A 20,445-nucleotide genomic window follows, 5' to 3' on the forward strand; every position below is an offset into this window, starting at 1 on the left:
CTCATTTGAGCTCATAGTATTTGCCTTTGTGGCCAAATTTCTCCAAGTCCAGGCTGTGTGTTTTGGATTGGAGATTTTTATTTGGATCCTAGCTCTAATATTTAAATATGGAGGGATTTGCTATTCCTTTCTCAAAGAAAAGCAAGTGGAAAACCCAAACAACAAGAAAAATGGTGGGATTGAATGTCCCTATCTGGAAGAAAGATACAGGGTGAAGGAGAAATCTGAGAAAAATAACTCCATTCGCTGTACTGAGAGGATTTAAATGGGAGTCTAAGTTTCTGTTTTTCCTGTCTCTGACCTAAACACTGAGAAAGCTCATCTGATTTGTTTACTGAATACTGGCAGTTGTTTGGGCCACATGGACGGCTTTAGATGTTGTTTATTATAGTTAACAAGCAGTCTGAAAACTGGCCAGTGTAAAAGTGTTTGAAGGCTGCAAAAGAGAAGTAATATGGTACTGACTGTAAAAGTCAGGAAAGCAGAAGGATGCTAGCACAGTTGTTATCACATGTCTTTTCATGAACATTTTAAATTTCTCCTACCTCATTGTAAAACACGTAGTGGTACATTTTTATGAATGAGGTTTCACGCCCCTCTCTTGTTTGTGTTTGTCAGGTTTTTTTTCCCTCCAGATTGACAAACAATTGCATAATAAATCCAATGGTCAGTAGAAATCTGAAGATCCCTTTTCACTGAGTTTCTTTCTAGGGTTATGTGTGTATAAAATTCGATTAAAATATCTCTGAATAGGAATATCAGAGAATTTTAATACTTGTAAGCCCATAGGATTATTTTTCTGTGGCTGTTGGTAAAGACGACATAGGGGCTCTGCAATATACATAGCTTTAATAAAATGCCTGTCTTTCTGGTTCGAATTAAGCATGTTGTTGTTCTAATAAGAAAGTGCAGAGAAAGGCTTATGACTCAGTAAGTCAATTGCTGTGAATTATGCACCAAATGTTCACTGTAAGCAAGTCCAAGCCTCTAATCTGTTTGCTTCTTGCTCTGTAGCTTCTGAAGTGTGACTCTTGGCACTGTTCATCTTGAATGCTGATATGTTGATAAGTGTTGCAGGCATTAACACCATCCGTACACACGTGCAGAGGCTACGCTGCTCTGTACACCGACACTGCAGTGATCTCAAATCATCTCAATTCCTGCTTTGCTGCTTGCATACAAAAGCTCTAAGGAAAGCATTGCTTGTTTGAGGCAGGAATTCTGTTGTTCTCAATGGTTTGTCTTTGTGAAATAGCAGCTAAAAAGTAGTAGGAAGTATTGCACGCGCTGCAGAATGGCCTTAAAGCAACTCTGAAAGCATTGTGAAGCCACTTCTTCATCACAGCCATGGTTCTATTGGAGTGGCTTTCACAGAGATACCTTAAAGCTTAATGACAAGGAAGGGAAGGGAGGGGTAGGGAAGGGCCAAATCAAGGTAAACAGCTGTCGGGATGTGACAGGTTCATCAGCAGAAAACAAAAAATGAACATTTGGGATGACTGTGTTTTTACAGATCTCTTGTACGTGGCAGCAATGAGACGCCTTGATTTTCTGCTGTGACCAGTTAGTTTGTTGCCATTTAGCAGTCTTAGTCTTCTTGACCTTATTTATGTAAAATACCATACTTAGCTATAGAAGCAACATAGTGAGAAGAGCTGCAGTATGTTACACTCCTTTGAACTTGAACACCTGCTTATTTTCATGTATTTTCATTTAAAGTGCTGTGAGATTTCAAAATACTGATGATTGTATGCTGCAAAAATCTGTTGCAGTAATTTATTAAGTCCTGAGTCCTTTAACTGTCATTGAATACGTTTCTGTTGAACGGGGGTTTTGAAAGAGCTATTAAGCTTACTGTTATAATACCAACTTAAAAATAAGATCTACTGTTCCCTTTTAGCAGGGTGGGCATAAGAAAATGACTGATGACTTGAAATGCCAGAACCAGTCTGTGGTGGAGCCACACCATCCGTATGTCTTAGTTCCAACTTGGGTAGAATTTAAGGATTATTCTCCACTGCTTTCTGCAGCTTTTATTTTTGTTCAAGAGAGAAAACCCAGAAGAAAGTTTTTGTTTTATTGTAAATGTGAACATCTGTTAGTGTGCGTCTGGTGTTGTTATTTCAGTTCTGTTTCAAAATTCTCGTTGGTGTACTTCCTGAGGTGCAGAGGAGGTTCCAGTAAATGTCCCCAGTTCAAAAGCAAGCAGGAGAAATCATTTAGCTGAATTTAAAGAAAAACATCAATTGTTTAAAGCTTCTGAAACTTACTTCTATTTGGCATCTAACAAAGTCAGCTATTCCAGAGAACTGGCTTTTGCAAAATGTGTTTTTTTTCAGGCAGGACTTTCACTGGAAAGGTTTGGAAGTCAACAGAGAATTCCGTGGCAGAAATGAACAACATACTGTTAAAATGAGTTTAAAAGAACTAATCTGTTTGTGTTAGATATTGTACTTACGATTTCTTGTTAAATTGGAAGAGTTGAGTCGTACAAAGATGCCTTCTTTGTGGTCACACAATTAAATTTTTCACTGTAACTCATAAGAATGATTCCTAGATGCTATGTTTCCTTCTACTGAAACTGTGTATCTGTCTCTAAAGTTTATTTTGCCTACTTTACATTGCTAGCTGCAAGACAGTTAACATTTTTTAATCTTAAAAACATTCCAATGTTCTTGATAAAGCAACAAGCGTCTTGTGCTATGTTGGGGATGCCTAGCCAAGACGTCCAGTGTGCTTGTACTATAGTAGGCTTTGAAAGGTTGTGAACTTCAGCAGCACTTTAGCTGGGTTAGAAGAAGTTGAAAACTTGCTTTAGCTGTACTATGTTGGCATGACAGGACATTTGCTTGTAGCAGTAGAGTAGTCCAGGAAGAAGAAAAAAACAGACCTGATGTCCAGGCACTGTTAAGTGATGTAGTGTAGGATGGAAAGACACTAGTAATGTGCCAGCAGCAAGGCCTGATCCTGTGTGGTGCTGGGTGGGAAGAAGAGTCCATGTGGATTTGCATTCAGGTCATGGCACTGAGGTTTGAATGTAAAAATATTAAAACATTCAAGCAGCATCATGTTGAACACTTACTGTTTACTCTTGCTCACTAAATGCTGGTATGTGCAGAGGAAAAGGATGTAAAAGCTTTGATTGCGTTATCATCTAGGGTATTATTCCTCCATATGCATTCATATCTTCATGTGTTTACTGAATTTTAATTTGCTCTGATTTAGAATAGAATAGAATCAGGCCATCTTTTTTAAAAGAGGAGAGAATCAAGCCTTCAAAATTCACAAGGAGGTGGAAAATAATCCTTTTAAAAGGCCTATAAATGGAGCATGGATCCATATGCTCTGTTTGTGTTGCAGTACATCAGCAGCATGTGATGGCTTGTTCCTTTTGTTAGGTGTCTCTGCAGTACTGTATACAGATTAAATAGCTACTGCATTGCAGAGAGTTATTAATACATTACATTGCACTTTCGGTGAAGATGTCAGTGTGTCCTTAAGCCTGAATGTACCCTGTGGTTGAGTTATGGGTTTTTTTTAAATTTTGCTGAGGATCACTTATTTCTTCAGTAAATTCTTAGCCATTTGGGAATTATAGAATAACATCATTCCTAACCTTTATAAACTCCATTATTGTTCAAGTTTAGAAAAATCAAGGCTTTGTTCCAAAACAAAAACACCTTTCTCAACTCTTAATCCTGATACATTAATAATGTGGTTTTACGGCACTGTGCATACAACGGGAAGGAGGAGGAGACGGTGCAGAGAAAGGGATGCAGCTCTTAAAAGATAATGCAGATGAGCAAAAGCCAGACTCAGGGGATATGAAATTCTAGAAAATGAGGAAAAGTGGGGCAAAAACATTTTTCTGGCACACCTGTATACTGTTTCATTGGTGATGCACATTAGATAGTAAAACAGAAGGCTTTTGCGTTTCTAGTCTCCTGCACTAATAACTCTGTGCAATGCGTATTTAAAGTGATGGGGGGTAAGGGGTTGTTCTTGGAAATCCTCATGTATAGGGTAAACTTCTGCTGACTTGTACTTGGGGATGCAAGGGAGAGCTAAGGCCAAATGTGAATGTGCAGAGATGAAAGAGCAAGGCAGAGCAGAGCAAGGACCTCAGCTCTGTTCCCCCCCCCCCCCGCCCCAATGCTCATGAGGGCTCACTGTGCCAGTTCAGAGCAGTGGCTGAAGCTCATGCTGCATCGCTGCAGTCTGCTGAAGCAGACGTGGGAAGCTCTCTGTCGCTGGCTGCCTCGGGGTCAGTCTGTCACTGGGCTTGATTTGAGCCTTCAGAGTTCAGGTTTGTCATGGCTAAACGATGAAGCTGCTGGTATTGTTTGTATGCCGTAGGACTTCACAGAAGTGACCAAGCAATGCCCTGTGGCTGGTTGATGCTCTACAGGTCTGCTGGGGAGTTAGGTAAAACCTTTTCAGAGGTGATAAAACCTCCATAGGCAAGGTGGGCACAAGGTGTGAGGAAGCAGAGGTCCAGAGGCGTGAATCATTAGCTCCTGGCAGAAATGTGTGAACGTGGAGCATAGCAAATGTATGGTAAATTTGCCACATTCAGGTTATTTGATCGAGTACCTGGGTGCCGCACTGTGCATGGGCTGAGGACGTGCGGACCAGTCTTGGCCATCCTGTGCCTGTGAGTGTGTCCAGGACTTATAGATATGGGGTGGCTCTGTCTGAAGTATTGCACAGATCTTGCAAAAAGTGTGAGTGTGTATATCTTTTAATGTAAATATGTAAATATTCAAACCCCCCTCAAAATCTACAGGAGAACGTATGTGAGAGAGAGCATGTCTCAATGATCTCGGACTTGGCAGCGTGGCAACAGGTTGTAAACACCTGGTCTTTCAGCCTGGGTAAAACGGACTTTCACCCCGACAGCCCCGACATTCAGATCAAAGTGTTCCGCAGCTTTGCGAATGGTCTCAAGGCTGTCTTCGCTTCCTTTTTCTACCTCCAGTTTCCTGCTGAAAGGCATTGTTCAAGGACTATGCTCTTTAGGAAAACTCAGAATGAAGCTGAGGCCATGTTACCTACAAGGAGAGAGGGAGTGTATTTCAAGTATGATTTTAAAGATAGAGTATCTCTTTGTTGGCTAGGTTTGAGCACGCAGCTGTAAGAGCACACCTGGAAAGTGGTGCCAGCAGCTGGGAACTCTTGACTTCTTTTGCCTCCTAGCTCCAAGACAGAGATGCCATCGCTCCCTCCACAGGCTGAGAGAGCCACCAGCTTTCCCACCGATTAGGACCAGTCTATATCTTTTTTTCTCATTTTCTCTGTTTCTTCATCTTTCCTCCTGTTTCTTCCCTCACTGTCCCCTTCCCTGCAAAACTCTCTCTCTCTTTTTTAATTTTTCTTTTACTTTGCTTCATTTTGATATAGCACAGAGTACTTTATGGTTTGGTTTTCACATTTTCTTCTGAAAGTCTTTCCTCTCCCTCTTAAAAAAAAAAAAAAAAAAAAAATCTTTGCAAGCACCCTGCAAAAGCCTGTTCCTGTTAGGGCAGAATAGGATCCAGAATGATCCTATTGCCGAGAATCATCCTATTGCATCGCAGGTTCATGGGAGTTTCTAACATAAAGACAGAAATTTCACAATACTATCAGGTGATTTATTTGCTTTACAATGCTTATCGATATTGTCTGCAAATCAAGGAGCAAAGCACAATAAATCCTCTGGAAGTGGAGGCTCTATTTGATGTTTTCACAGCGTTATGCCTGGAAAAATGGAAGTTAGTGGGTGTTGCTCAGTGAAGTGTGCATTTTAAAGTTACCCACAGTGATGGCCATTGTCCTGTCCCTGAATTGCATGATGTCATGTTTCATTTAAGGCTCTTAGCGATGCTGAAGACTGTCGGTGTGCTGGGAAAAAGGCAGTGAGAAAGTTGTGAATCAGGTTTCTGTAAAGCCTTTGTGTTTAGGGTTTTGATAGATAAAAGCTGACTCATGCAATATTTCTGGCGAAGGAGCTGTACAGACTAGTAAGAGCTTCTCATTTTACCTGAGTGCCCAATGAGGTAATTCGGGAACAGCTGAAGGCAGAGCCCGTGCCTCTCCTCTGCTGCACAGGTAGGTCGTGGGTTGTTCGGAGAGGATTGGAAAAATAGAGAGGACTTGTTCGTCCTGGGTGCGAGGAGCCAGAGACATTCCTCAGTGGTGAGATACTGTCGCAGAGGATTTTTCCCTTGCAATAATGTTCTTGGGCATTAGCGTGCTTGGTTGTAACAGAGGCTATTCTGCTTTAAATATTGGGGGGGAGGGTGAGGGGAGGCAGTAATTTGACAGACAGAGGCACATTAGTTGTTGACTTTTTTCCCTTTTAAGATTTCTCATAAATGGCATTTCTGTTGCTCAAAGTTCAGTTAAAGTACTTGGCAGCATATCGTTTGTGACAGTTCAGACTAGAGATCTAATCCTGCAAATATTGTAGCTCTCTAATGCGATTTTGTTCACAGAGGGTGTTAGCTTTAGAAATTATATGTGTTCATATGCAAAATCTAATAATTAAAAATCTGCTGACCTTCAGTTGGACACTATTCAGAGCAGAGCATAGGGGGAGTATATTTAAGATCATGTTGGGATTCTTGCAGTGGATATATTTTAGTCTTTCTTGGTCAGGCAGCTGTGTAACATTTAAGTTTCTCAATTCTAGTGCCGCATTTGAATTTGATACTGAATGTAGAAATTGTTCTAAACAGTCTTGCTTAATTGTATCCACAGTATGAATGCTTTATTTGAAATACGAAAATATCTCAAGGAAAATACAGGAAAGATTTCTTGTAGTCTCATCACTTTTATGTAGCTAAACTTCCAGAGGATGTGAAGCCTGTAATTTCTGGTAATGTTGACTTTGTAGATAACATCTGAGGTGCTCTTTTTCATGCCAGGAGAAAGGCAACAACAATACTAATTATGAATATAAATTGACTTACGAGTTTTTAGTCATGCAGTATGTCTTAAAATGTCATGTGCAGTAAACAACTTGGAGGAATAAACACCTATATTTAGACAGGGCTTGGGGATCTTTGTATTTAGATATAAAATTGACTTAAAGCACCTTATCTCTCATTGTACGCTGATGTTCTAGGGTAGCCAAAGTTGCAGAGATAATGGAAAACCACTTATCGTTACCATGAATAGAGTTACAGGAAGGAGGTATTTGTTAAAGAAAAGCGATGAAGAAGTGTGTGCGTTTTTGGTGAGAACTTGTTTATGACTGCATGCTGAAAACACGAGATACGCCAAGATAATTGCTTTGCATGTGCCTTCAGTCTTGTAACTAATATTACGGTTGCCTGTTGTGGTGAAATGCGGGTTTTTCTTGCCCTTGCACTGCTGTGGAGTAGGGACACTTTCTTGCTGGGGAGCGCTCTGGGGCTGTGCCATGCGGGGAGGGAGGGGGAGCAGGAGGGAGGTTTGCAGGGGCTGGGAGGGGGAGAGGCTAACTGAATTCATGCAAAGGCACAAACAAGAAATGACCTTGTTTGGGGAGCGTGTTTCCTTGTGAGTAGGGACAAGTAGTAATTATCCTCCTTTCAGTGCTGAACTAACAAGTAATTACTGTTATTCCTTAATTAAAGTATGCAAATTGAAGATTTATTTTTTTTTTTTCTCCCCAGACTGAGTTAAATACCGTTATTCACAACTCACAAAAGTTTTCAATATTATTTTGGTTCGTCATTGAAAAGGTTCAGTAAACAAAAGAACGCCTAACAAAAAAAGCAGTGAACCGGGCCAGTCGTGGGTCAGGGCGTACAAGACTTGCTCAGAGCGTGTGCGAGGGTCTGGGGGTACCTACAATTACACAAACCGTTTGCAGCCCGAGTTTTCGTGAACGCACCTACCTGCTGGTGCTGCTGCTGAAATTCGTGGCTGGGGGTAGTGGCGCCGGGGGGGGGCTTGTAAATCAGTCCCACCGGGTATGGGAAAAATAAACTTGCTTTTTATAGTAAGTTTGTATCAAAGACAGAAATTTGGAAGAGGTTACAGGGTTTGCAAAGGCCGGTTATGATACATGGAGAGCAACCTTTGGGCGAGGCTGTTTCCCCTCTCCCCTCACTCTCATTAACTCCCTTGCGAATTTTTCACGGGGCAGTCAGTACAGACCTTAGGCAGCTGGTGCAAGAATGCAGTTACTTTGGGGTAAAACTACAGAGTAAAACTGTACGAGAGGTCTGAAAAGCCAAATGCAGACCCTGACAAGAGAAAAGAGGGTGGGCCCAGGGCTGTGGCAATGAACTGGATTCAGCTGCTGCCTTTTCTGATGGACTTGTGACTGCAGAAATCATCTAAAATACCTGTTTCTGATTTCAGCAGCGGGGGTAATGCTGCCTAGTCTCGGAGGGGTTTCTGAAGATAAACCTGTGAAGCCTTGGAAGATTTATGCATCCTGTGTTATTGGGAAGGGCTATGGGTTTGTAACAGCTACCTGTAGCTGAGGCAGAAATTGAGAGCTGGGCAGAGCCAGGGCATGTCCCCAAGCCCTAACTTCCACCGGCGGGTTGCAAAGTGTCTGGTGCAGGACTTGCCAGCTGAGGAAAGGAAGCTGCTTCCCGGTTTTGTGCCACGCTGAAATCCCCGGTCCCGAGTGCCCTGCCTCTCAGCTGGGTTCACCAGCTGCGTAGGTGCCTAGCTGCCGCTCTGCGGGAGCGATGGGCTTTGGTGCCGTCTGCGTGGACCCCGAGAAACACGTTTCGCTGGTCGGAGACCTACTGGGCAAAAATTTAGCAAAAACTCTCCACAGAGAAGCCAAATGACCAATTTACACCTGGCTGGGAAAGGAGTAACAATGAAGTAAAAAGTAACTTTTGAGGCTAGCAGTCAGGGTGAGGCTTTGAGGACAAAACAGACCATGACTTTCAAGTAGCAAATAGTTTGCTCGGTGTGACTTATGTAGAAACATACAGGAATAGTCATTTGTACAAAAAATGGAGGAACTTGAGTCAACTGTGTTGTATGCAATTAATTAGCCATGCCTAGCAGGTGCCTGGGGTTTGCCAAGGTCAGTGGGAATACAGGTGTTAAAGAGCAAGCCCATTTTAACTATTACAATGAATCTTTTTTTTTTTTTTTTTAATTAAGCAATGACATTGTCATTAAACAAGAAAAAAAGGGGTTTTGTTTTTCTAAGACATGCTAAGATCTCCCACTGCTTCTGGCTACAAGTACGTCTTATGAAAATCTACTTTTAACATTTATTCTGACTCCAGTTTCATTGACCTGAACTGTGTTTTGTTTGTTTTTTATATTAATGAGCCTGGCAATGTTTGTGAAGTAAATATTACATATTAATGCCTTCAGGTTATCTGAGAGTTAGACCGCGTATCAGTGAAACAGGAAGAAAAGAGCATGGAGTAATGGAATGTCACAGGAACCCTTTATTTCCCCCCTAAAAGTGGCTAATCAGGTGTTTCTTTGTCACGTAATTTTAGTAAAATATCTTGAAGTAAGTTAGCGGAAGGGTATCCCTGTTATCTTGTTTACCTGGTGCTTTTTTCAAGGGGGTTTACATCTGCACAGCAACATTGTGCTTTCTAACTGAATGTGAAAAATGATCCAAAGCTGATAACAAAAATACATTCTTCTTTATCAAAAATGCATACTTTCTTATCACAAGCAATAGGAAGGCAAACATCTTATCCATACCTGTTTAGAAACAAGAGAACTTCACTGCATTCTTCAGTTTTAAATATTTTCCTGGTTTATTGCTTTATATTTTATTTTGGAGTTTGTACTTGGATGTCATTTATTCAAGAAGGGTAAGAAAATACACTTCTATGCTGCAAAACCAGAAGAACCTGGCACAAAGAAAGGCTATAGATTTTTAGACTTCAAGGTAAAATCAGGGGTACAGAGGTGCCAAATTAGGTTTTTCATCTAATAGCCAACTTCTGACCCATGTAATGAGCAAATTACTCTCAGTGTTAATTCCATGCGTTACCTTGAGGGCAATACTTCTCCTTAACAGAAAGCTTAGTACCATCATCACTGAAATGGCAGTATTAACTACTCATGTACAAATAAAATCTTATGCATTCAAGATAGGCCAAATAAATCAAATATTCTTCTCTAGGCCTTTGTTTTTTGGGGTTTTTTTGTTTGTTTGTTTGTTTTGTTTTGGGGGGGGGTTTGTGTGGTTTGGATTGTTTTTTTTATTTTTAAATAAACAGTAGGGTTTTATTTGGAAAAATGAGAGAGTGGCTTTCTACTTTGAATGAAATTCTCCCCCACCCCCCTGCAGACCAATGGCAGCAGGAGCAGTGTCCAGGAGGTTTCTGCTTGTAATAGCATAGCAAGTCTGCCTCAGTTTAAGAAGGGCCACCTTAAAGGTTGGGCGGGTTTAATTTGCAGTTTACTGGCTTTATGGTTTCTTTACTGAAACTGCTGTCTAGAGCTGTAATTGCCAGTATGATTTTTGAAAAATGAGGTTGTTGCTCTGTGGGTAGCTCCAGGATTGCTTTTCTTCCTAAATTGTCGCAAGTTTCCCTTTTTCACAGGACAGATGTTCTGGAATTCTTTGAGTTTGAGGCAAGATTTTTTTGGGTGGACACTTACTGAAATGAAACCTTGAAGTATTGAATTTACCTGCAGCTGCTTTTGCAGATTCTCATGGTGCATCACACATAACTTAGGCAGAGAGAAATCTGCATTGCATTGTGGACAGTGTCCTGCAGGGCATTTCGGCAATAAAAAGAAAGTAGAATTGAAATGCCGACAGGAAGACAGACATCTTATTTTGTTGTTGTCCTGACTTGAAAAACAGCTTTGGGTCAGTTCAGCAGGGGGGTAATATTCTGGCTTGAGCTGAACAGTTTTCGAATGACTTATTTTCCCAGTAGAAAACTGAATTATTTGGCAGGACTCTTTCCTGTGGGAACTCTTTTTTTCAGAAGCTACATTATTTTCATTGGGAAATCATTCTGATTTTAGTGTTTTTGTACAAGTCACAGGGCTGGTAATTGATAACTGCTTTTAGTTTTTGTTTGACTATTGGCCTTGCAGCATTCAAAACGAAAGATACTGTCTGGTATCACTGTGTGATTGTTGAGTTTTCCAAAGCCTCCAAACCAGGGTCAGTGCTCAGCTTGGAGATAGCAGGGACTGCTCCCGACAGAGGTTTTTTTTTTTTAACCTTAGGGAAAATCTTTGAGTCTTATTTCTCTCCTGTGCTGAGTGTGGGCAGTGCACGCGCTAGCACCCAGCCCAGAACACTGGTGCAAGAAGGACGTGCCAGAGGCATATATGTGAGCAGGAGGTATACGGTGCCTGTGTAGTAGCCCCCAGTGGGGGATCCCCCCCACCTAAAAAGCATTAGAGCCACAGTGACCCCCAAATCGCGTTGTTCAGGTTGTCCTTTAGTTAAAATAGAGTTGTGGCAGTTTTGTATGCAAAAAGCTTTAAAAGTATCTGTTGTCAATTTTTGTGTTATGTGGAGCAGCAACAGTAAACCCACTCCTTCTGTTTATTTTTCTAGATGACTTCCACTTACCTCTTGATGTTCTACCAGCTGTGACAGAGGCCCTTGACTCCAAGACCAAAGGGGAAGATTTGCACGAGGAGGGCAGACCCTTCCGCTACTGTGAGAAAAAAACCATGGACCTGTCGGACAGTGACCGTCCCGTCAGCTTTAGCTCCACTTCCTCCTCTGCTTCCTCCAGGGACAGCCACTGCTCCTTTGGAAGCAGAATGACCTTGGTTTCAAACAGCCACTTGGGCTTGTTCAATCAGGATAAAGAAACGGGTGCCATCAAGCTAGAGCTGGTCCCAGCCAGGCGATTTTCCAGCAACAAGCCACGCAAAAACTCCCCTGCAGAGCAAGAGGATCCTGAGGAAAGCCTTGAAAAAAGGCTAAGCATGCCAAGGAAAGCAGAACCAAAAGGAGCGAGCAAAAACTGTGCAATGTCCCTGGTCACAGAGCCCACCAGTCCCAAGCTCCTCTATGTAGATAGAGTTGTCCAAGAGATTCTGGAGACAGAGAGGATGTATGTGCAGGATCTAAAAAGCATCGTGAAGGTAAGAGTCTTGGTTAGGATGGTGTTAACTGTTCCATAATGCTATTTTTTACATTGTTTGATTTCACAGCAGGACAGATGGACCCGACAATGGAATTGGCATTTGCTGGTCTTTATAAATTAGTGTAACATCATTGTTCTCGTGTGTTTCTAGTTTTTATTTGATTAGATAAATTTCAGCTGTTACTATGTGTTCATGAAGAAATAACAGAAAAAAACATTCTATAGTTGACAGCTGTAGTGAACAAAGAGCGGTAAACTCTTTGCAGTAATGTTTATTTACCACAAAAATGTACAATGCTTTGTTTCCTGGAGTGTATAGTGAGAAGCAAACAGCAGACAGCTTGTTTGCCCCTTTAAATGCTTTATCTGACGGGTCCCACTTATTGATTCACCCCCCCGCCCCTCCCAATTCTAGTCCTGCAAGCTCTTTCCTGCCTTTTTCTCTTTTTCTCTCTCCCTTTCATGCAGCTCACAGCTGCAGTCTGTTCACTCCATGTCCTTGGCCTGTAGTATTGAATGTGGCATGTGTATTTGCTGGAAAACCCTATTGTTTGGCTGTTATATGAAGGAATTATGTTTTCTTTAATACTATGTCTGGATGGGTGGTGCTAATAAATGGGTGTAGCATTTATTAGCAGCAGTGAAGTTTTTGTCCAATCCCCAGATGAACAGTATCTTTCATTTCCCCTTTCTAGTACAGCAAAAACCATGGATGAATCCTTCTCTGGATTGTTCTGCTCGTTCCATGTACTTGTTACTGTGCCATCAGAGTTATGTTCTTTTGTGGTTCTGAACATGACAGTTAAGTCCCTTGGCCATTGTTTGTAGTCTATGTACTTAACCTATGTGTGTACAACTACCCACAAAGAAGGATTTCTTGGGAGGTGCATGCTTAATAACTTTATAGAATATATAGCTTTAGGTAGCTGTATGAGGTCATCTGCAAAAGGAAGTACCGCTCAGCTAGAGATATTTGCCCCACCCACAGTTCCAACTCGCTTGGTCCCCCAAGCAATAAGCGGGGAAAAACTCTAAGGCTTTGATAATGCAAATGCACACCATGATTAAACACCCCCACCCCCCAGAGTTCTAACAAGGAAGACTTTTTCTGCGAAACATTATTGGTTTCTGTAGCTGCTGCTGTTTCTCTACATTCAACTGTTGCTTAAGTTTCATTCTGGAGCATTTAAGGTTGTCATATGCTGCAGAAGCAAGCCAGCTTCTGTGCGTAGTCACCGTTCACTGGACATGACCTTCGTGATTTTGGAAATGTTAGCTCTCATCCTCCTGTGCAGTAAACTATATAACTTGAGAAACTGGAAACTATCATTAAAATCTTGAAACAGATTTTCCATTTACAAGTAGGAAGGCCAACAAATGCTTGCTAGAAATACTTTAAGCATCACTACAGTAGATGTAGTGTAAATGTGGCAAATGCTCTTGAAGTTATGAAAGAACTGGAGGAATTTACCTGTGAAATACCCAAGCGTATTTCCTACAGTAACTAATAAATAATGAATCTTGAAAGCTTTGTGTGGCACCAGACAGCCTGTTTGAGAGATGGAGTGCTTGGCAGTGCGGCATTTCTTAGGTAAGTGTTGAGGATCTGAGGGCTTCAAAGGAGTTCCTTCCCAAATGGTGAGGATGGTGGGGAACCAGCTACCTCAGGCTGGGCATGTTCTTTGCTTGGTCATAGGGGACGGAGGTGTGACTGGAAGCGTGTTACAGAGGAGCCCATTTTATATGTTTCTCAGGATTCTTTTCTCCACAAGTGACCTTAGCAATGCTGCAATGATTTACTTAACCAAGGATGGTGGTTGTGAGAAGGATGGGAAGACTCCACAGACATCTGCAGGAGTGTCGCAGCTTTAGAGGATTTGACTATCCAGGCCTCTATGACTTGAGGCCATTCAGTTTGGCAGCTAGCTGACTGGTCCTGAGCCAAACTAAGATGAAGGGAAGCAGCTTGATTTGTCTTATTTTCCAGATAAACATGGGTCAAATTTTGGCAGCTGGTTAGGAAATGGGATGAGAATGGGAAAAGGGGAGCTGGGGAAGGGTCAAAGGACAACTGCTGTCCAAGAAGTGTGTGGGAACTGAAGAGATACATGAAGGTGGGAGATAGTGGAGGAAGGCATAAGCAAATGAACCAATGTGAAGCGGAGACAGAAAATCATTAGAGGGAAAAAAATATGAGGAAATGAGAGAAAACCCAGGAAGTGGAAAATTGAGGGGAGTATGAAATTGGTTGGAACTGGAGCTTCCTACCCAGTTCTGCAGCTGACTGCAATACAGCAGTTTATGTACACAGCCTAAAAATAGAAAGAAGGTTTTTTGATTTGGGGTGGAGTTGTTTGGCAGGGGGAGGGAGGGAGGAAGAGAAGCAGGGCAACCCAGGTACAAAGAGCTAAAAGCTGAAGACGTATCAGACTGAGGATGGCATAAGAACAAAAAGGGAGAAATTGATAGGTACTGTTTTAATCACCCTCTACCCTCAGCTGAGAACTGTCGGTACAGATCTAGTCTATTGCTTTTTGTCCCCTGGTAGTAGGAATTTGCTGATGCTACCTTCTCTGTAGACGATGGAAACATACTTAAAAAGAACATGTTCTTACTGTTGTTTCTGGCACTTTGAGACAGGTTCTGGAGCTAGAACTGAGAGGGTGTCAAAACTCACGTCCATGAATCCACTCTCTAAATTTCTGGTGTAAAGCATAGCAGGTTTGCCTGTGATGCAGTCAAGCTTTTTTGAGAGGTTTGGGGGGGTGGGGTGGGGGTGTTGTTTGTTTATTTTTAGGTTTTTGGGGGGGGTTGTGGGGATTTATTTTTTTTTATTTGGGGGGTGGTGGTGGTGATGTTTTTTTGTTGGTTTTGTTTGGTTTGGTTTGTTTTTTAATACATCCACACTCTCATCATCCAGATCATTAATGAATACGTTAAACAGGACTGGACCCAGTATTAGCCCCTGGGGTATGTTGCTGGTTGCTGGTCTCCAACTAGATTTTGTGCCTTTGATCACCACCCTGTCCATTCAGCCAGTTTTCAGTCAGCCTTGTTTATCTACTTACCCAACCCATACTTTATCAGCTTGTCTATGAGGATCTTATGGGAGACAGTGTCAGAAGGCTTTCTGAAGTCAGAGTAGACAATATCCACTGCTCTCCACTCATCTACCAAGCCAGTCATTTCATTGTAGAAGGTTATCAGGGTGGTCAACTTCTCCTTGGTGAGTCCATGCTGACTATTCTCGATTACCTTCTTGTTCTTCATGTGCCTGGAACTGGTTTCCAACATTAGTTGTACACAGATGTAAAGAACATACACAGCTGTACACAGTTGACCCATTAACGTGGATGGTATGGAATTGCATGTAGGATCCTGGTACCATTAATCTTATCCAAAGTCAGCTCATTAAGAGTTAGCCTAGCATAGTATTTTGGGCAGTGTCCTTTCAGCCTATGTTATCCTTAGAACATGTAGAATTATCATACTTGACGTAAGACTATGGAGTGAATGGGGGGAAAACAGAATTTCACCCTTTTTGATGCCTTTATTGACCTAATGCTGTTAGGTCATTAATAAGTAAGTAAATAAAAATAAACTAAAGAGACATCATTTCTGTTGGCTTTTGAGTATCTGGGTGGTCTTTGTTCTTAACAGTGCCAAAATGCTAGACAGATGTAGAAATTGACTTCATAGGACGTGGCTAATGCGATCTTTAACTTAGATACTGTAGACCTGCTGAGGTTTTCCAGCTTTCTTTTAAATTACTGTTAAGAAGTATTTCATGGGCTTAGGATGAGTGAGAGGAGGCCATACAGGCACTATTTGGCTCCCTTTGCCCCAGGATATGCTTTAAAAACAACTGCTTTTCTAGGCAGTACAGCCATTTTGTCTGACCTGAAAAAACAGTTGAATTATGGTTGTTCTAAGGCATGCTGCTGTGATTCTTGCACAGGCAAGCATTGTAACAAAGATAGAGCGAAATTTTCCATTGTTTGGTATGTTTTATCAGATGATCTGTTAAGTATAATTAAAATTTTGAATTAGTACAGCTTGAAGCGTGTTTTGGGCAAGTTTGTGATGAGAAATCGGATACCTCTGCTTCCTGCTTGTGTCATGCTGACAGGTGTACTGGCCAGGGCAGAACCTGCAGACTGTCTTCTCTTCAGGACCCAGCCTGACCTTTTCAAGTAGTAATTTAGTTAGAACAGGCATAAACTTCAATTAGAGTAACTTACTGAAGTAACTTCCCCCCCTCCCTGAGTAAATGCTGTCCTTGAGTTTATAATAGAAATGTGTTTTCCTCTTGCAGTTCATAGGAGTCAGAAGCCCATATTCATAATTTGTACAAATGCTTGTAACTGTAGAAAAAGGCATGCTCATTTGTGTTTTACCTTTGCAAAATAATGCAAACGCACTGGTATAGCGCATGTACCTGTCATGTTACGTTAAACACGCTCTCACAGCGTTATAAGCCCATTTAGAACATCTCGATCCGCTGCGTGAACCTCAGCCATTTGATATAAGAACTCCTACCAGTAAAATAATATCACTAAAAAGTTGTTGGCATCTGTACAGTAACTAGAGGGGAGTGAAGCATGCATTGTCACTGCATTTCACAAATATTTGATGCAAACGGACATTGAGCTTTAGGAAACTCCAACTCCATCTGAAATCTGCAAGACCTCTTTTATGTGAATGAGTTCCTCTACCCTTTTACTCCAAATGTGACATTTTTTAAAATCATCCTTACTGGATAGTTGAAGTCTCTCTCCTATCTCCTCTCCAGACCTTTTGTCCTCTGCCCCTCTTTTTTTATATTTAAGACTCGTCATTCAAGCCTTTTTACCTAGAAAGTCCCATTCTCATCTGCACAACCTTCTGCCTATGGTCTCCTTGCCCATCTGTCCTAAGTCTTCTCTCAATAAATCCCATCCTCATCCTTTGTCAGTCCATATTGTTTCATTTCCTCATTTGATTTATCACTTTTTAGTCTTTCTTTTTCCCATGTTAGTGTCTGCTGACTCCAAATCTCTCTCCAAAGTTCTCTCAGAGGGTCTGAAGACACTCTCTTAAATAAGTTGTCAGAGTCCTTTTGCCAGGTCTGTTGTAGTTCTCCCTCTATACCTCAGTTTGTTGTTAAGTCTTTCTTTTCTTACAACATTTTCATCACCATTCCTAATTTCTATGCCCTCTTAAGTTCTGCTAACATTCAGTCTCCATCTTCAGGGGTCCATCAAGTTTTGTTCCCATTTTCTCCTTCCCATCTTTCTGTAGGATTTCTTTGTGTCTCCTCTGCCCTGGAACTGTACAGCATACTTCTCCACATTGCATAAGGTTTGGAGAGGGTCACTGAGACACAGGAACAATCTTTTCCCTGCTCTTGCTTTGGAGGAGCAGATCTGAACCAGATGTGACTGGCAGCATCTGAGAATGGCAATTGTGGATTAAGACCTTGTGAAGCCTGAGCTGAAACATACAAAGGACCATTGCTAAAAGTTCGTACTGGGGATATGCAAATTTGACGGGTTTCTTTCCCTTCCCACCACACCCACCCTCCCCGCAAAATGGTCAAGTATGTGGAGATTTGGACAAAGACAGCAAAAGGCATAGTCTCGGGAATAAAGTCTCTGTTGTGCTCCAGTCTGCTCCTGTCCCTCATTGAGACGTGAGGGTATGGTTCTTGTCCCTGCTAGTCAGCCTGGTGGTGCTTGTCTTCTTGGGGGAAAGGTCACAAAAATTTTTCAACATAAGAAAAGGAAAAAAAGGGCGTTCTTTCTCAAAAAGGCCTGGGGGAATGCTTTTGCTGAGATCTCCTAAAACAACTTAGCAAGGAGGTGGGCTTCTGACATGGAAAGCTTCATCCAAGGTGAGCAAGTCTGTCGAAGTTATATACCCCTTGCAGGGGGTGGGGAGAAGCCTTGTAAGGGGAAGTATTGGATGTTTGCAGTAGATAACGTGTTGCAGCACCAGTGATTAAGGGAAGCCCTTCTGAGAGGAAGTCAGTATCGGAGTTTTATTGTTCCCAGTTTCCTGCCTTCTAGTGCTGTGGTTAGAGGATGTCTCTTTCTACGTTTTAGGCAATTAGTTAAAAAGACAACTCCGGAGACTGCACGTGCTCGTTGTCACTTCTTGTGATGTGTTAGTAAAAGCATAGCTCCTTGTGCACTGGGTTTTCGGATAGCATAGCTCTTAAATTAATTCCTCCTAGGTTCAAAAGGTGGGAATCCCAATATAGTGAAGGCATCCCAGAATGTTTGTTCCCACATTATGCTTAATTTCCATTTGCAACCTCTTTTTCTATGGCTGCTAACCTACATGCCTGCGGAAAGTACCTTTAGATTGCTGACATAAGTTGCACGTAAAGATGTTACTCCAGAAGAGTACCTCTGTTTTGCAGTGCAGAATTCTGGCATCCACCAAAAAGAAATGGTTTGATTAGCAGAGTTGCCCTTGTAGATGAGAAATTTCACAGGGTGCTTCAATGGAAAGTTCATTGAATGTTATTGAGAAGATAAGTGTGATGTGAGAGGTTGTACCAGTCCCTCCTGTAGAAGCATCCAGAATTTTATGGCGCTGCTGTAATCATCAGACTGTAATGATGGCATTCTTCTGAGGGTTTTATCACTTTCATTTCACTCAGTATAGGGAGCAGTGATGTGTGGTCTCACAATTAGTATTTTTCTTCAGTGCATTAAGGCTAGAAGTTAGTGTACCATATCAGTGGCTGTAAGGCTATGGAACAATACCTTGGCTTCATGTAGAGGCACTGCAGGTTTGCAAGTCTGGTCTGTCTGACAAAGATTGCTGACATACTTCATTTGTTTGTCTTAAATCTTCAGTAAAAAAGAGAGAATGCAGGTGATGAGTGCGTGATTTTTAGGAAGTTTACTTTAAATTTCCTTATGAACAGAGTGATGATTTAGAAACAGGCTCTCCTCTCTGGGGCCAGCTGCAGAGCCTGTCCCATACAAAGAGAAAAGACGCTTAGTTTAGATTTAAAGTAAAACAGTGATATTCAGTGTGAGATTCTTCCTTCTTTGAAACTTGCGTGCTATGATATTGAAAAGCAGTTAAAAGCAGGGTAGCACACATACTGTTTTTTCTGACTAGGGATTGATCCTTATGCGTTTAGAAAATTTGGATGAGCAATTTAAATTACCTGCAAAACAAATATTATGATTGTGACAGTGATAAGTTTAACTGTGATTAGTATTTGGTATACTTTTGAGCTGATGAACTTTCTCACTGCTTGTTTTTTCATCCATGAAGGAAAAGCTGTGTCAAATTCTGATTGACCTCCTCAGGGAAAGCACGGCTTAAAAGCAAGGAAAGTTTTCTCCAGTAATATTCAGATATGATAGCTGAAATGAAATTGTGCTAGAGGATCTCCGTACATATCTAAGAGGCCTTCTTGAAGTCCATGAAGTTTAAACAGAGTTACAGTAGTATAAATTGGAGCAGAAAAATGTTTCACTTAAAAAAAAGAAAAATCTGTAGTAAATTTGGAAGCAGCTGTATTGGAGAATGTTAATATTTTGTTTTGTTTCTGGAGTTGCTGTTTAAAAACCAGGACCATAATTCACACTGGAGACTGTTGAGAGGTGAGGTATTTTGTGACACCACTAGGTATGTTACCCAACAGGTGTGAACAGCTGTTCCGCCTACCCTTGAAGAAATACCTAAAGTAAATCAGACTCTTTCTTCTGAGGCAGTAGGACTATTCAGTTTTCCCTGCAGACTTCTTGCTTCCTGGATGTGAGCCGTATTAAACATCCTAAAGCAATCTAAAGTGATAGAAGTATACACAAACTGTTGTTCGTGTTTGTATCTTAAATAGTTTTAGATGAGGTTATTTCTGAAACTCCAAGATCTTGAACAAAAATATTTTGCCAGCTATGTACGCCTTAAGCTTCTCATCATTTGTACCCTTAAATGAAACCAAAACAAAAGCAAAACCAAAACCCAAACCTTGTTTTTCTGGGCATATGAGAAGGATTCTGGGCTTTGGAAAAGATGTTTTATAGCTGTACAATAGGAATATATTGTGTTGTGAACAACCAGAAGTAACCTAACAAACCATTTATGTGGTAAAGGCAACTGCTTATATTGTGGCACAAACAGGGAGCTGTTTGTAAACTAACCTCATGGGAAATACGTAAAGCCAGGGTTAAATATACTGATGCGTGTTTTTTCTTATCTACATCATCACTACTCGGTCTTATTTCTGCTGGTAACATTCATAAATGTCTGTCTTTCAACACGTTCCCAAGTATTCGAAAGACACTGAATAAAATGTCATCGCTGCCTTGTGTTTTCTCTACCTCTACCTTGCATCCAGTTCTTACCTTACAGCTAGATTGTAGAAACTTGTTGGGACAGGGACCGCCTTTGTCAGGTGATTGCTGAG

The 20,445-nt window shown here is 41.4% G+C and overlaps 1 protein-coding gene across 5 annotated transcripts in view; it reads left to right on the top strand.

Annotated features, from left to right (window-relative positions):
- The window catches only part of PLEKHG1 (pleckstrin homology and RhoGEF domain containing G1), a 140,107-nt gene that overhangs the window by 74,977 nt on the left and 44,685 nt on the right, over window positions 1-20,445 (top strand). For 3 of the 5 annotated variants that reach the window (XM_030023215.2, XM_030023216.2, XM_030023218.2), the window contains one exon: window positions 11,492-12,030. In XM_030023215.2, coding sequence (XP_029879075.1) covers window positions 11,492-12,030 — 539 coding nt within the window. Of the gene's footprint in view, window positions 1-6,066; window positions 6,175-11,491; window positions 12,031-20,445 lie in introns of those variants that run through there. The other 2 variants (XM_030023220.2, XM_030023219.1) reach the window with 2 other exon arrangements.

The sequence above is a fragment of the Aquila chrysaetos genome, chromosome 8, assembly GCF_900496995.4.
Source record: "Aquila chrysaetos chrysaetos chromosome 8, bAquChr1.4, whole genome shotgun sequence".
Taxonomy (NCBI): domain Eukaryota; kingdom Metazoa; phylum Chordata; class Aves; order Accipitriformes; family Accipitridae; genus Aquila; species Aquila chrysaetos.